Raw genomic sequence first — 12,567 nt, forward strand, 5'->3', positions numbered from 1 at the left:
GTTCTTGCACTTAATATTTCTTGGAAACCTTTCTATATCGATTCATTGAGTCATAGAGTGTCTCAAAACAATGTAAATGTAATTTATCAGCTAATACTTTGGGAGGAAGTTCATGGAAAAATTTTTCTTTTTATATAATTTTAGACTTGCAGAGGTTTTTTTTTTTTGAAATATTTATTTAGTTTGAGAGAGAGCGAGAAAGAGCATGAACAGGGGAAGGGCAGAAAGAGAGGGAGAGAGGGAGAATCCCAAGCAGGCTCTGCACTTGAACCTACGAACCGTGAGATCACGACCTGAGCCGAAATCAAGAGTCAGAGATTCAACTGACTGAGCCACCCAGGCGCCCTTACACTTACAGAGAAGTTGTTTTTTTTTTTTTAAATTTTTTTTTTTCAACATTTATTTATTTTTGCGACAGAGAGAGACAGAGCATGAACGGGGGAGGGGCAGAGAGAGAGGGAGACACAGAATCGGAAACAGGCTCCAGGCTCTGAGCCATCAGCCCAGAGCCCGACGCGGGGCTCGAACTCACGGACCGCGAGATCGTGACCTGGCTGAAGTCGGACGCTTAACCGACTGCGCCACCCAGGCGCCCCTACAGAGAAGTTTTAATAGCGTTTTCTGATGCCCTTCACCTCAGTTCCCTGGGTGGTTTGAAATTCGGGAGACTAAGGAAATTTGTTTTAATTCAGCGAGCATGTGTCGATCACCCCCTCAGTGCTAGTGCTTGGTGTGTGCTCTGGGAACACAAAAGAACTTTACACAACTCCAGGTCACCCAGCCAAAGTCAGCAACACCTATGAAGTACATACGGATGGCGTCCCCTGAACAGTGATGGTGTTGTTTATAGAAGGACATAAAGGCAGTGGGGGCAGGATTTCCAAGGATTAATGGGGCTCACAGGCGGCACAGGGCTGATGGTTTTCAGAAGGACCGTGCTGATCAGAGAGACATCGCTGGCACCTTCCGAGCCTAGGCCTGGCGTTAGCAGGTCGTAGGTAGAGCGGGGCCCTGGCGGAAGAGGACCCTGGCGAGGACGGGAGGGGTACACGGCGAAGGGCCTTGAATGTCCTGCTCAGGGGCTTGGTCTTCGGCCCGCAGACGAATGGGAGCAAACACGCAGGCGAGTGACAGGGTCGTAGTTGTACAGCCGCCCCCGCCACGGCGAGCAGAGACCCCGTTCCTTTGTCCTTTTGCATTGTCGTAATGGTAAGTTACCCGTTTTATTGCTGTATCTAATATAAATATGTTTTCTCAACAGAATGAACTAAAATTGTCCGTAGTTTCTTTGAAAGAAGTGCAAGAGAGTTTGAAAACGAAAATTGTGGATTCTCCAGAGAAACTAAAGAATTATAAAGAAAAAATGAAAGATACCGTCCAGAAACTTAAAAATTCCAGGGTGAATTTCCTTTTTATTTAAAAAAATTTTAATGCTTTTCTCTATATGTATTTTTTCTTTTTAGCAACTCTTGCTAAATGGTGTGTTAGTTTTGTGGTACCCAGTTTATCTACACTTCTTTTTTTCTTAAGCTTCTTGCCCTTGTCTCTAAGATATCGCTCTTCTCTAAAGCAGGTGTAGGGAAAGGAAGTACAATTTTAAGACATTTGTTCAATTATACAACAAAGTTTTGAGACCTTGTCCTGGATGATCAAAATAGAAATTCTTTGTCCTTGTGAGACCTGTTTACTTTATATGATGGAGAAAGGTATTAAGTTTATAATCAATTACATAATTACAGATTATAATATGTATTATGAAAATGCGTAGGGTGCGCATGTGTTGGGGTAGGAAGTACATGGGAAATCCCTGTACCTGCTGCTCAGTTTTACTGTGAACCTAAAACTGTTCTAAAAATACTTTTTAAAAAGTGCCAAAAAGAGAAACAAACAAAATAATATGGGGTTCTTTGAAATAATGCAATGATGGTGGTCTAATTTAATATTTTGGAACTCTGGGAGTAGAGGGGGAAGGAAGTAGAAATTGATGTTGACATCTGAAGGATAAACAATGTTTATCCTACTAAATGCATGGAAGAGTATCTGAGGAGTGGGAACAGCATTTGCAAATTCTTTGAGGTAGAAGGGAGCAACGTATACTCAAAGAATAACACCTTAAACGTAAGAAGGGGAATGGCATGAGGTGATGATAGAAAAACTGGCACCAGGCAGATTTTTCAGGGTGCTGGATTTTACTGTGGGAGCAGGGCATACCACTGACTAGTTTAAAAGGGGGATGTTGGAACATGATATAATTTATGTTTAAAAAGATGATGGGTCACTGTGGGAGATGGATGGAGGTGGACAGGGACAGAAGTAGAAGTGGGTGGACAATTTAGCATCCTTTGTGAGGCAGGGTTTTTAAACTCCATGAAAGGAACATTTCTGGTTTATCTCTGAATTCGTTATTCCAGCCATTCCTGATCATTAAGATCCTGTTACAGGAATAGACAGCAGAACGGAAATGAAAGCCAACAAATAGATCTGAGTATTTAAGAGAAAAGTGTAGTTTATTTAGTAAACAGTTCTGGCTCAGTTGGCCATTCATTTAGAAGAAAAGGGAGCTGGGTCTACACTTGTGCCATTTACAAAAGTAAATTCTATGTGGATTAAAACTTAATTTTAGAAATTTTAGGAGAACATTTGTATAATCTTGAACTGGGCTAGATTTTTTTTTTTTATTAAGATAGGAAATCCAAATCTGTAGAGAAAAGAAGACCTATGGAACATGTTTATAGTGCATGAGAGGTAAAGGGGCTATATCTATGACACTCAGAGATGCAAAAGTATTTACAAATTGGGAAGAAAAAGACAACAGAAAAGTGAGCAGTCATCTGATGAAGCGTTTCACTGAGGACAAAGTCCAGTTGGCCAATAAGGTGGGCGGGGACGGGGTCGGGCCCCTGGGAGAAGGAGAGGAAGCCTGTTGTTCCAGGGGTTGTAGTAAACATGCTCATTTTCTAATTTCAGGAGACGAATTAATCTTTTAAAAAGAATCTGCTGTAGCAATGGTTGTTAGAAAGATGAACAGGAAGATTATCATTGGTAATATGATTGCCCAGGAGTAATTAGGAGTAGTTTGAATATTAGCAGACACGAACTCTTTTAAACTCACCATGAATAACCTTTGGAAGGTACTTCAGTGAGTGATTTAGTAAAATTGTGGCAGTTCTCCGTTGTGCAAGGATATCTGGCAATTAGGAAGCATAATTGTATGTACTTAGACACGTGTCAGTTAATAGTGCTTTCTCCCTGACCCAGAAACTTAATTGTTCTCTGCTCTTAAGCCTTCAGTATTAAGTGCAGAAATTATTTAAGAGCAAACACAGTACTGCAGTTTCATAAAGGAGACTATCACACTGGCTTTTATGTGTTTTGTTTTCTCTCCCAAAGCAAGAAGTGATGGAAAAATACGAAATCTACAGAGACTCAGTTGAGTGCTTGCCTTCATGTCAGCTGGAGGTACAGTTATATCAGAAGAAAATACAGGACCTTGCAGATAATAGGGAAAAGTTAACCAACATCTTAAAGGAGGTTTGTATTATGTAGCATTTTAATGCTTTTATTATGTAACGGTTTACTATAGTTGGCTTGGATTTGCTTTTACTTTTTGTTACTATTTTCCTAAAGAAAAGCAAGGTCATTCTAGAGAATAATAGATGTGGCAGTGTATGCTGGGCAACGAAACATTCTTCTTCTTTTTTTGTTTTTAAATACTTACCTTATTTTATTTTTGAGAGAGAGAGAGAAAGAGAGAACGAGTCGGGGAGGGGCAGAGAGACGGAGACAGAGAATCCCAAGCAGATTCTGAGCTGTCAGCACAGAGCCTAACATGGGGCTCGATCTCCCGCACCGTGAGATCATGATCTGAGCCGAGATTGAGTTGGATGCTTACCCGACGGAGCCACCCAGGCGCCCCAAAAGTTTTCTTGTTGCACACAGTAGCGGGAAGGCCTATGTTAAACTTTCAGATGAGATGAATAATAAAGTAACATGGCATATTGCCATGTGTATTTTGGGGAAAAAGTAATGGAATTTTAAACCTGTACTAACAGTTGCAAATGCGCCATCCCTGGGGTCTATAAGGAGATTTAGGTTTACAATGTAGGCCCTGCTCTGGGGCTCCAGAGGTATACTAATGTTACTTAAGTTTCTCAGGCTGGAAGCTTGAAAATCCTTTTTCACGTCTTCACTCTATCATAGTAATCCAGACTGTCCCCAGGATCACTGACTTTGCATTTAATAAAGGACTTCTTCTTTGAGGGAAGAGAGGGGTAGAAGGTGAGGTTGCCTGGGGTAATCTTTCCCAAGCACGTACTCCCTTATCTGCCGTCTGGAGTCAGCAAGAAAAGATTGAGGTGCACCTGCTGTAACAGTTCCTTGCACTTCCCCTTTCTCCTTGTTCCTCCTACCTTAGCTCAGGCCCAGTGCCCTCGGCACAGCCTCTCGGCCGGTGCTCCTAGCACACGGCTCTGTCCTCATCCTCACTGATGAGCGACCCCGTACGGACCCCTCGCCGGGTGTCCCGTCCTTTCCCAGGGTCCCTGGCGCCTTCCCGTGCCCTCCGGACGGTCCGGGTTTTTCTCATCTTCCAACTGTATCTTCGTAGAGCTCATCCAAGAAATAGACATTCCTCTTGTTTATAAATCCTAATGGGTTGTATTGACTTTACGTCCTTGTGGTAAAACGCAGAGCCTGAACTTGGAGGACCAAATTGAGAGTGATGAGTCAGAACTGAAGAAACTGAAGACTGAAGAAAATTCCTTCAAAAGACTGATGATTGGGAAGAAGGAAAAACTTGCCACAGCACAATTCAAAATAAATAAGAAGCACGAGGACGTCAAGCAGTACAAACGCACGGTGATTGAGTATGGAGTCATTGTCACTTCAATGTGTTAGAGAAAATAAGCGGGGAAAGCTAGCATGTTGTCACCTCCCTAAGATTCCAAAGCTCCTGTAATCTCAAAAAGGTGTCCCGCCTTTGGGTGACCAGAGATGAATTCATTATGAATCTCCTAATGCTGTGTGTGGATGGAGAGATGTTGTAGGTCCTCGGTTTTTCCTTTTCCGTACATCACACTAGTGTTTCCTTTGCCTGGTTCTCCAGAAGGGCCTCTGGTATCTCTGCTCATTTCCGTGCCCTCTCGGAAGATGAACCGCCTGGCCCGTCTTACAGTCCAGCTGGGCTATGGCATTATAGCATCCATGTTTTGTTTTGAGAAAAGGTTGCCCCCCCCCCCCGTTTTTTAATCTAAGTAAGAATTAATACTTCAGTAAGCATGTTATTGTTGTTAGCCAGTGTGCTTCCTGTCAGTTACCTTTTGTTTGTTTGTTTGTTTATTTAATATTTATTTATTTTTGAGAGCAAGAGAGACAGAGTGTGAGCCAGGGAGGGGCAGAGAGAGACGGAGACACAGAATCCAAAGCAGGTTCCAGGCTCCGAGCTGTCAAAATAGAGCCCGACGCGGGGCCCCAACCCATGAACCACGAGATCATGACCTGAACCCAAGTCAGACACTTAACTGACTCAGCCACCCAGGCGCCCCAGAGACTGTATTTTTAGAGTACGCACCGCACGTATGCCCATAAGATCCATGTTTCAGCCTGTATATGGTGAAGATTTCCTTTGTTCTTCCTCATGCGGATGAAGAAAAAGGGCAGAACCGGTGGATTTTGTATTTGTGGCCAATCCGCCTTGCAGAAAAGTTGTACTGATTCACATCCCCACCCGTAGTACAGGAGTGAAGACACCTGGGGGAGTGTGACTTCAAGTCTCCGCTTTGAATGATAGCCCCTGGGGGCTGCACCACACGGAGTTTGCCTCCATTTGCTTTTATGTCTTGAGAAGGGCTTTAGGTTTGTCAAACAAATCGATGCGATCACTTCAGAGTCAGTATTAGAGTTAATGTTTTCCTTTTCTGATGCTTGAGTGGAATTAAAATTTAGCTGTCTCTGTTTTCCTTTAGAGATTGCAATAAAGTTCAAGAAAAAAGAGGCGCTGTCTATGAGCGAGTAACCACAATTAACCAAGAAATCCAGAAGATTAAATTGGGAATTCAGCAACTGAAAGATGCCACTGAAAGGGAGAGACTGAAGTCCCAGGTGAGTGTGTGTTCACAAGTGAATTTCACATCGTCTGCCAGCTCACAGTGGCGGTTCCGTCACCCTCATCGTCACGGTCTGTCCATTCTCTGAAGCAGAACTTGACCTCCTACGTCCTTGGGTTCTGTCTCCATCTACCTGTGTGTGTGTGTTTGTCTCCTTCATACCTTTTCTTCACTGGTCTTTCCCCCTGGCCTGACTACAGTAAGAGCAGGTGCTCCCGAAGGGCTCTGACCGTTTTTTGGTAAGTAAACTTGCATAATGATTGTAAGTAATGTCCCCTAAAAAGTTTCTCTCCAAATGATTTATCATCAGTGTTCAGTGTGTTTGAGTTGTTACGTGAAATGAAATAGCTTAGGTTAGTCCCTGTGTGAGCAGACTTTTAATGGTATCTTTATCACAATTCCTGAAAGTTACTTACTGGTTTTATTCTTTGCTTGTTTCAGTGTATTTATTTTATTTCGTACATAGTTCCAAGTTTAGTGAGGACAGACATCTTGACTTCCACGTTTGTGTCTTCCAAAATGTCGGTGTGGTGCCAAACGTAAAGTGTTTACCTTCTGTCCTTTTCTTAACTGCTGATGTCTCAAAGAAGTAATCTATTCTGATGTGTTTATTAGAGCTCATTATCTCTTAATCTTTTTTTTTTTTAATGTTTTTTTTTTATTTTTGAGAGAGAAAGAGCACAAGCAGGGGAGGGGCAGAGAGAGAAGGAGACACAGAATCCGAGGCAGGCTCCAGGCTCCGAGCTGTCAGCAGAGACCCCGACGTGGGGCTTCAACTCGTGAACCGCGAGATCATGACCTGAGCTGAAGTCGGATGCTCAACCGACTGAGCCACCCAGGAGCCCCTCATCTTCTCTCCACTTTTGAAGTTTGACCTATATGCTCAAGACTGGCCCAAACTGCTACCAGAAATCACTGAAAACAGCCCTTTGTAAAATCCCATGACCTCTTTTTTTTTTTTTTCTTACTCTTCTTCACCTTACCTTCACCTTATATTGCCATATTGGATCAAGGTTTCCTAAAACCTGATACCTGAAAAATGTTTAAATACTTGCCGTCACTACCTTCCACCATCCACGTCCAGTTTGCAAGGAGTCAGAATGCTAAAAGCCACTGCAGACACGCCCCTCACCTGTTCTCGGGACTGTTCTGTCCTTGAAAGAGGTTGTTGCACGGCCACTTGTAGGTGTGCATGTGCATACACTGAAGGCTGTCTTGAGGCCACTGCGGAGGGAAGGAAGCAAGAAAGGAAAGGAAAAGGGCTGTGTTTCCCTGTGCCTGTCTGCCCAGTGCGCTGCCCTGACTTTTTCTGCCCTTCCCTTTTCTTTCTACATTTCAACGGCTTCTCTTTTTCCTGCCTCTTACCTGGATATGCACCAAGACTCAGCCTTTGTCCCTCTGTTTATCTCTAAAATGTGGCTTACAAAGATCTTAGAGGAGATCCTTAATCCTCCTTCTTAACCAAATCACTCAATCAATTCATATTTACTTGTTATCACAGGGTCAAGCACAGTTAGTGAAGCAGTTACTGTGGGAGGACTTCCTGCCCCTCAGCCCTGCTTGCCTTATGTTACTGTGTGCAACGCAGAGATGTCTGGCCAGTAACATTTCAAGTTTCTCGACAGCAGCAATCATGTATTTTTTATCATTGTACGTGAAACCGTGCCTAGGCGGGTGCCTTCTATGTAGTGTGCTTTTCATGAATATTTGTAAACTTGGATGGTCCTCTAGCATGAAATTGCTAAAACTGGCTCTGCATTAGAATTCAAAGAGGAATTGCAAAATAAACACAACCCCTCACCCAGATGTCCTGAATTAGAATCCTCAGCAACGGGGTCCACAGACTGGAATTTTTTATTGTGGCTTTTGAGAACCACTGATAGGTTCCGCTTTGTGGTTTTCAGTATCACAGAGCCCATAACCACCCAAGCTGTTTTACCAGGACAGCTTTGGTTGTTAAAATGTTACTTGTCGTTTTTAGTTTAGAATATAATTTCTGTAGTCTAGTGAACCAAGATCTCTCTGGAACAAATCTGTATCCTCCTCTGCTTAATATCACTGCAGACATTTGAGGATAATGATCATGGGTTCCTTCAGCCTTCTCATCTGGGTTAATGAGCCCCAGTTTTCCAGCCACTCTTTATATAGCTTAATTTTCAGATTCATTACTATCCTGTTTACTGTCTCTCCCCCCCCACTCCACCCCGTTTCCTGCTTGTCATAATTCTGTTTAAAATGTAGGACCTGGTTCTAAACATAGCCTTCCAAATAATGGTGTGGCCAGCCCCCGAGCACGGCGCTCCTGTTAATGAAGTGTGATCCTGGCTTGGATTTTTAGAGCAACAGCTTGCCCTTGGCTCATATCGAGCTGGTGATCAGTTAAATGACCCCTATCGTTTCCACATGTAGTTCTGCTTAGTTAAAATGTGTCACCGTACTTTAATGCAGCCATTTCTTGGAACTTTTAATTTAGAATTTTATTACTATTTTTTAAGGCTTCATTTATTTCCTTCAGTGTGGATTTCAAAGGATCAAGGTCGTTTGAAATCTTTGTATCACTCACATTAACTGTTTTTCGTGGCTTAGCTGTCACCCGCACCCTTGACCAACATGCCTTTTTCTCCAGAATGAGAATGTTGACTAGAATTGGGCCCTTTGCTGCGTGAAGTTTTTCTTCCTTCAGACTGGCAGAGAACCTCTGATCAGAACTTCGGAGATAGTTGTTGAAGGTGCCTGGTGGTTCTAACCTTTACCCAGTCTGCACTGCGATAACCGTTGGTTCTGAACAGGATGGGTCGTCTAAATCCTTGGCGAATCACGATGCATTTTGCCAAAGAGCTCCTTTAGCTTCTTTCATAGGCACCCTCCGTGGAAAGGAAAAGATGCACTGCGCTTGCCCGGTTATGCTGTGTGCGGTTCTCTGGGACCCTAATGGTCTTCACATTCCTTTTTTCCTTCACTGTCCTTCTTCCCAGAGATACCTACCTCTTCTGCTCCCAGTTACCACCTTTGTTTGGACGGGTTTTCTCACGGGCTTCCTGTTCTGTCCAGTGACCTCAACTGTGCTCTTTTTCGTAACTGCCTGCTGGATATTTTCCGTGGGCTTGCCCACCTCGACAAAAATAACATTTTCAGAGTGACATCCAGATGACACCCAGCATCTTCCAGCAGCCTTCCTCCTCCTCACTTTTTCTTTCCCCTCTGCCCTTTCTCTCTTTCCCTTTTACTCCATTTCTTCCCAATGTCTTCATATGATGGCATCATCACTTTCTATCACAAAGAGTTGAAATGTTGGACTTTGTTTAGATAATCCTGGTGTCCAGTCACCAAGTTAATGTTAGGATTTTTTAAAAGTCAGTAGCGCTGTTCATAACCACCCTTTTCTGTCCCGAAATTCTGTGATGCTTGTGGATTGTACCAAAAACTTGCTAAGTTTCTTCCTTGACTTACGATTCTCTACATCAGATCTGCCCTAAGTGCTGCCAGATTCATCCTGCTGAATATCACTGTTGTTACACTTCCCTGGTGAAAACAGGAGCTCCCTGTTTTTTCTGTACTTTATTCATCCAGGCACTCGTTCTCCAAATGGCCTGTGCTCCTGCTGGGTGCCAGGTGCTACACCTGTCTTGGAATAAGTTGTGACTAAGGAAGGCATGATCCCTGCCTTCTAGGACTTTTATTTTAAATGTCTGTGTATTTTTGAGAGAGAGAGAGAGCAAGCGTGCGTGCGTGCACGAGCAGAGGAGAGGCAGAGAGACGGAGACGGGGGATCCAAAGTGGGCCCTGCACTGACAGCACAGAGCCTGACGCGGGGCCCCAGCTCGCAAACCGCGAGATCGTGACCTGAGCCGAAGTTGGATACTTGCCCGACTGAGCCACCCAGGTGCCCCTGGATACAGAATTTAATTGGAAACTAAAACTGCATTTGTCTGGGCTGTGATTTCTTGTCATTAACGTCCTGTGAGGGCCATGAGGGTCGGCTTGCTTCTGTTGCTGTGCCCTGGAATGGGCTTTGATGCGTCACTCATTTACGGTGGCTCCATCCGTGGGCTTTGGTTCCTCCGTGAGAGTCTGTCTGTTCTCAGAAGGAAGGGGTTTGGGGGTGTTGAAGCGGTGGGTTCACATATTTAGATTGTGTGTCTTTATTTAAACACTTAGTTTTAATAGTTTCTCACGAGTACTGCCTTACTACCAAATTTATTCAGCTTCCTTTTTAGTAAGAATAAATGTACATTCCTATGGAACTGGGAGGGTAAATTGATCTATGGCTGCTGAATGTGCTGAGTTTTTTTAAATGGTGTTTACACAAGCTAACAACTAATTCACCTTGTTTTTCCTTTAAGACTTAAGAAATAAAGCTTTCAAAAATGTTTGATTTATTTTCTTAATGATTCACATCCCATAGTTGTAGTAATTTGATGCCCAATTAGATCTTAGAAATCTAAATAAGACTCTTCTATTTTTGTATTAGGATTTAATAACTATCTGTGTTTGGATTTGGGGAAGTGTTTAGCCTTAAGCATCTATTTATATTCACGGAATCTTGAGCAGGAGTGCTTACACTTGCATAGATGTCAGAGTCTGGAAATAGTTTTGTTCTTTTTGGAAACACCGTGAACTGCAATATATTAAATTATAATCTATGTAGTTTGTTCAAAAATAGGTAGTATCTACACTAAAATTTAAGCGTAGGTAAGTAGTGGGGCACCTGGGTGGCTCAGTTGGCTAAGCATCTGACTCTCCATAGCGGCTCAGGTGGTGATCTCAGGGTCCTGGGATCGAGCCCCGCGTCGAGCTCCACGGTCCGCGGTCCTTGCTTAGTGCAGAGCCTGCTTGGGATTCTCTCTCTCCCTCTGTCTCTGCTCCTCCGTCGCTCGCACGTGCACTCTCTCTGTTTCTCTTAAAACAAATAAACGTTTTAAAACAAACAAAAAACCCCTAAGGTCAGTAGTAGACAAAGTATAGGTTTAAGAAAAAGTTAATGGGAGGGACGATTAAAATTAAGAACATTATCCCCGTCACACCCATTTACTGCTTTTTCTTCCCATCGGAAAAGGACTGCTGTCTGCTATTTTATTTCAGTGATGAAACTATAAACTTTCCGAATGCCACTTTTTCTTGTACTGAGGTTTGAGAATTGTTTTGTTCAACAAGAAGGAATAATATGAAGGTCAAAATCATACTATGTAAAGTACGAGAGAGAAGAGAATGCATGGAGGCCAACTGGCTTCTTTTATTTTATTCCATCTATAAAAATTGTTCTCTCGTGGTTTTCTAAATTCTTAGCCCATCCCCATATGTTTCTATGAAAACTCATTATTGCTTATTAGAATTACTTGATGGCTTTATTAAAGCGGCTGTACCATGTATTTTCCAGTCCTCCCGATTACTTCTTAGACCTGCGTACACAGCTTTTTAGTGGTGATCGGGGCCAGATGCACAGGGTGTAGTGGTATATACAGTCAGTAACCCAGGTACTTGCCTGGTACAGATGAAAAGCTCCAAAGTAGGAACTCTTCCTTGACAATTAGAAATACGTTCTTGACATCGTGGAATCCAAGGCATTGTTGTGCACATCTCCGCTTTCCTCTGAGTAGTGGACTTCTTCGACGTGTCTGCCCAGCTTGCAGAAGGAATTTTTAAAACGAGTCGGTACACGCGTGCGTGTGTGTGCACGTACGATCGTTGGGGCTTTAAAATATGACTAATGCATATTAACGAGATGGTGAGAGTTCTTGCCACTCATTATCAGGTTAGCTTGATGCATGGGATAATCCTTACTCCAGCTCATTTTCCACCTAGGAAATCTTTCTGAGTTTGAAAGCTGCTTTGGAGAAGTACCATGAAGGCATTGAAAAGGCAGCAGAGGACTGTGGTGCTAAAATCGAGGAGAAAACGGCTGAACTGAAGAAGAACATGTTCAGAACGTCGGCTTGATTAACGCAGGCACTTGTCTTTCCGCAAGCAGCTAGCCGCCTTCCTTTTACATTGGGAAAGAGGACAGTTGGGTTGAAGTTCTTGGAAGTACCGGAAGCAGCACGTAATGTTGGCTCAGCCGTTTTCACGGGCTCTTATAGGTTGTTATTTTGTAAGAGAACACGTGTAATGTAGACTTTCATTAACTTACAATTAAAATAACCTGTGCAGCTGTTCATGTGTCTCCTCCGCCCCTGGTTGTCAGTAGTTGGAATAAGACAAAAATGGGTGCACTGGAATGCAAAATCGTCCTGTTGCCTTCTGCTGCCTTTGCTTGCTTTGTGGACATCAGGAGGTGTGGTATCCCTGAGCAGCGTGGTCCGGGTCTTGTTCGCTGCTCACTTGGGCAACGCGCGTACATATTTCTGTTACTGCTCCGTGGGTCCCCGAGAGACGGAACGGGTGAGCCAAGATTTGAACCGGGCTCTGTTTGGTACTGGAGTGCCGAACGTGTGTGCTGTACCACTTTCTAGCGTGATTACTTGCG

General features: G+C 43.4%; 1 protein-coding gene across 1 annotated transcript in view; it reads left to right on the plus strand.

Moving 5' to 3' along the window:
• The window catches only part of NUF2 (NUF2 component of NDC80 kinetochore complex), a 29,925-nt gene extending 17,686 nt beyond the window's left edge, over window positions 1-12,239 (plus strand). The window contains exons 10-14 of the mRNA XM_047076519.1: window positions 1,262-1,399; window positions 3,391-3,531; window positions 4,690-4,865; window positions 5,964-6,099; window positions 11,907-12,239. Coding sequence (XP_046932475.1) covers window positions 1,262-1,399; window positions 3,391-3,531; window positions 4,690-4,865; window positions 5,964-6,099; window positions 11,907-12,041 — 726 coding nt within the window. The 3' untranslated portion in view covers window positions 12,042-12,239. The remainder of the gene's footprint in view (window positions 1-1,261; window positions 1,400-3,390; window positions 3,532-4,689; window positions 4,866-5,963; window positions 6,100-11,906) is intronic.
• The last annotated feature ends 328 nt before the right edge of the window (window positions 12,240-12,567 follow it).

This window comes from Lynx rufus, unplaced genomic scaffold, assembly GCF_022079265.1.
Source record: "Lynx rufus isolate CCGP_SWC_20201006 ecotype Redwood Valley unplaced genomic scaffold, mLynRuf1.p SCAF_15, whole genome shotgun sequence".
NCBI classification, from domain to species: domain Eukaryota; kingdom Metazoa; phylum Chordata; class Mammalia; order Carnivora; family Felidae; genus Lynx; species Lynx rufus.